Source organism: Penaeus monodon, chromosome 30, assembly GCF_015228065.2.
Source record: "Penaeus monodon isolate SGIC_2016 chromosome 30, NSTDA_Pmon_1, whole genome shotgun sequence".
Taxonomy (NCBI): Eukaryota; Metazoa; Arthropoda; class Malacostraca; order Decapoda; family Penaeidae; genus Penaeus; species Penaeus monodon.
Genome location: NC_051415.1, coordinates 33,441,879 through 33,443,148, shown reverse-complemented (window position 1 = coordinate 33,443,148; position 1,270 = coordinate 33,441,879). Strand labels below are relative to the sequence as shown.

The 1,270-nt window shown below is 33.5% G+C and overlaps 1 protein-coding gene across 1 annotated transcript in view; it reads left to right on the top strand.

Moving 5' to 3' along the window:
* The window catches only part of LOC119592734, a 3,482-nt gene extending 2,409 nt beyond the window's left edge, over positions 1 to 1,073 (top strand). Inside the window, exon 4 of the mRNA XM_037941669.1 lies at positions 379 to 1,073. Within this exon, the coding sequence (XP_037797597.1) occupies positions 379 to 571 (193 nt within the window). The 3' untranslated portion in view covers positions 572 to 1,073. The remainder of the gene's footprint in view (positions 1 to 378) is intronic.
* Positions 1,074 to 1,270: the final 197 nt, after the last annotated feature.

The following is a 1,270-nucleotide window of genomic DNA, read 5'->3' as shown; positions in this document are numbered from 1 at the left end:
CAATCACTGATTGCAACAAATGATTTGGATATCATTTCTTTATAGAGGATATAAAGTTCCTTTTTCTGAAAATTGTTTTCATATAATATTTTTTAACTCATAAGTCAATGGATTTAGCTTTGCATATATTATATTTATTCCTTGAAAAGGTTAAGGCAGTTTGGGTGCTATTGTGTTTATTTAAAAACAAGAAAATCTTGGAATATACTTTTCATTGAAGAAAGACAAGGATAATTTATGATTTCTAGAGTGCTAGTTGGCATATATTCATGAACTATCACATAGAACGTCTTTTCTTCTATTATACCCTCTTACCCTTTCTTCTTCTTCCTCTACATTAACTTCTGTTGAGTCTTTCATTCCCTTACCTTTTCCCAGAGCAACAGCAGTCCAGCCTCGAGCCAGACCTCGTGACCCTGAACCAGAGCTAAGTGATTACCTCAACATGGAAGATTACATAACCACCTGTCCCATCACCAGCATACAAGTGCACCCTCCATTTAACAGTGTCAGGCCTCACAGGGTTGGGAGGGAAGAACTGTGTCGTTTGTATGGTCAGCTGATGGAGTGAAAATATGTGTGTATCGTGTGTAGTGTAATTTTGTCAAATAATGTTTGTTCTGAAAGGATATTTTTTAGTTTTTTACTGTCTTTTTGAACATGTACATTAGACGTGTTGAATCTTGTGCATATATTTTTTTTAGGAGAGAGGGACACCTTCCTATACAAAGATACTTTTTTCTTCTTTTTACTATTTATGAAGTACTGAAAGTGGGAATCAGGTGCAGCTTATATGACCTGGTATAGTATATATCCTGTTAACTGTTCAAGCATGTGATTTCATTATGCAGGGCATTATATCCAGTAGAATATATTTAACACAATGCATAATTTTATTTTTAGCAAATTCTGGTTATTTTTAGTTTACTGTGAAATCATGAATTCATCTGCTTTTCTGCCAGCACTGCGGTCTTGAATACTGATATAATACATTATTCATGTTGTTTACAAGTATTGCATGCTATTATATCATTCCTATATCATTCTTAGAGTGAGTAAAGTTTAGACTTACAGAAGTTGGACTTTACTAGCCAATGAGAAAATTAGATTATTTATTTTTGTACTCTGCCTATAAACAGATGAACAGAGGGACTTTCTTATGTAATCATCATTTTCTGTAGATGCAGTAAAGATATTTTAGGGCTTGAGGAGAGTTACAAAACTTGTGAACTTACTCTGTGATAATATGCATACATGGTATTGTAAAGGT